Source organism: Oenanthe melanoleuca, chromosome 14 (assembly GCF_029582105.1).
Source record: "Oenanthe melanoleuca isolate GR-GAL-2019-014 chromosome 14, OMel1.0, whole genome shotgun sequence".
Taxonomy (NCBI): Eukaryota; Metazoa; Chordata; class Aves; order Passeriformes; family Muscicapidae; genus Oenanthe; species Oenanthe melanoleuca.
The window spans coordinates 8,080,975-8,082,716 of record NC_079348.1 but is presented as its reverse complement, the minus strand read 5'-3'; the positions used below and the strand labels follow the sequence as shown (position 1 = coordinate 8,082,716).

The 1,742-nt window shown below is 65.2% G+C and overlaps 1 protein-coding gene across 1 annotated transcript; it reads right to left on the bottom strand.

Annotated features, from left to right (window-relative positions):
- NPW (neuropeptide W) lies at positions 1-1,479 on the bottom strand. Its single transcript, XM_056503675.1, has 2 exons — positions 1,090-1,479; positions 1-36 (listed from the first exon to the last, which is right to left on the bottom strand). The coding sequence occupies exons 1-2, from the start codon at positions 1,477-1,479 to the stop codon at positions 1-3; spliced, it is 426 nt and encodes a 141-aa protein (XP_056359650.1).
- Positions 1,480-1,742: the final 263 nt, after the last annotated feature.

Below are 1,742 nucleotides of genomic sequence, written 5' to 3'. Positions count from 1 at the left end.
TCAGCGCCTCAGAGCCAGGTCTTCGAGCGGGAGGAGCTGCAAGGAGAAGAGGGATGGGTTATTTTGGAGTATTCAGCTCCAGCACCACCTCCCTCCCCACGTGGGACCCCGTTTCCCCTCAGTGCAGTGTTTAAACTGCAGCTCCATTCACGATTTTCATTAAATCTCCTCCTCCACAGGTTCAGATTTGACCTGCAGATTCCATTTCTGCCACCTTGCACGCAGATAAACCCACACAGATAAACCCCACACAGATAAACCCCACACAGACCCGAATTTCAGGTTTGGACCTGCCCACAGGGATCCCAGTGGGAATTTGGCTGGGAAATCAGAGGGATGCACGAGTGTAGCCAGGGCAGAGCCTGTGGTACCCAGGACAGCACAGAAGTATTCAGGGCTGGCCTGACCTATCTGGGCTTTCCCAAAATTATTTTAATCCCAGATTCAAAAAAATGAAGTGGGGGAGGAATACAGCTACATGTTTCAGGGGCGGATCCAACAGCTAAAAGCCTCGGTGGATTTCAGCTGGATGTCGGCTCCAGCTTTACATAGGAGGAATGAAATGTAAAGGCTGGAGCCAGCCCCGAGGCAGTCCCAGCAGCCCGGCTGAGCCCCGAGGGGCAGGAGAAGAGTCCTGAGCGAGGAGGACCATGCTGGGGACATCCCAGCATCACCAGGCTGCCAGCCCCATGGACACCCCATGGACACCCCTCTGTCCCACAGCCTGCACCTAACGCAGGGCACAGAAATCCTACAGTCCTGGAATGGTTTGGGTTGGAAGGGACCTTAAAGATCCTCCGTGGGCAGGAACAACTTCCACAGGTCCGACCTGACCTTCAACCACTTCACCTACATCTTTTTCTGCCCTAAAGGCGAAGTGCAGCCCCTCCAAACACGCACTTACCTGGTGACACCCCTGAACCGCAATTTCCTGATGAAACCCCTGCAAGGCTCTACACTCCCCATGACCCGGTGAGCCGCCCGCACCCCCAGAGTGACCGCAGGGCTCCACACGCGTGGATCGCACCCTGGAGCATCCCGAATCCCCCGGATCCCCCGGATCCCCCCGCCCGTCGGGCCGCGCGTTACCTGAGGCTGGCGGGGGCCGGCCGGGGGTCGGGCGGGGTCCGGCCGGGGGCGCCCCCAGCCCCAGCCCCGCCGGAGCAGCCGCTGCAGGAGGCGCCCGGGGCCGGGCGGCGGCGGCGGGGCCGGGGCAGAGTCCGGGGGGTTCTCCCCCGGGGGTGCGGGGCTGTCCCCGGCGGGGGTCCCGGGATGCCGGGGCGGTTCTGCCGCCAGCTCCCGTCGCCAGAGGTAGGGGGAGCGGCGGACCCCCATCAGCAGCCCCGAGGCTCGCCCCACCGTGTGGTACCGGGGGCTGGCGACGTGCTTGTACCAGGCGCCCGCCGGGGCGGCCGGCAGCATCAGCCCCAGCAGCACCAGGGCTCCCCAGGTGCCCCCCGACAGCTGTCCCCTGGCCATGGTGCAGGGCAGGCTGCGGGCAGGGCTGTGCCCGGCCCCGGGCACCCCAGCGACGGCTGCCCCTCGCCCGAGCCCCGCCAGTTTATAGCGCCGTCGGGAGGGGCCCCGCGGCTCCGCCCCGGCAGCCCCCCCTCCCCCCCGGGATGCCGGTACCCTCCCCATGGCCCCCAGCATCCTCTGAGCATCCCTGAGCGTCTCCCTGCAACCCGCAGCATCCCGCGCATCCCTGAGCATCCCCCGTGCTGCCGTTCGCATCCTCCCCG

What these genes read in the sequence shown, in the direction of transcription:
- NPW (XM_056503675.1), bottom strand. Translation starts at nt 1,479, where the DNA reads ATGGCCAGGGGACAGCTGTCGGGGGGCACCTGGGGAGCCCTGGTGCTG. An exon ending in CCGGCCCCCGCCAGCCTCAG is followed by an intron (nt 37 to 1,089) that starts GTAACGCGCGGC and finishes TTCTCCTTGCAG; the next exon opens with CTCCTCCCGCTCGAAGACCT.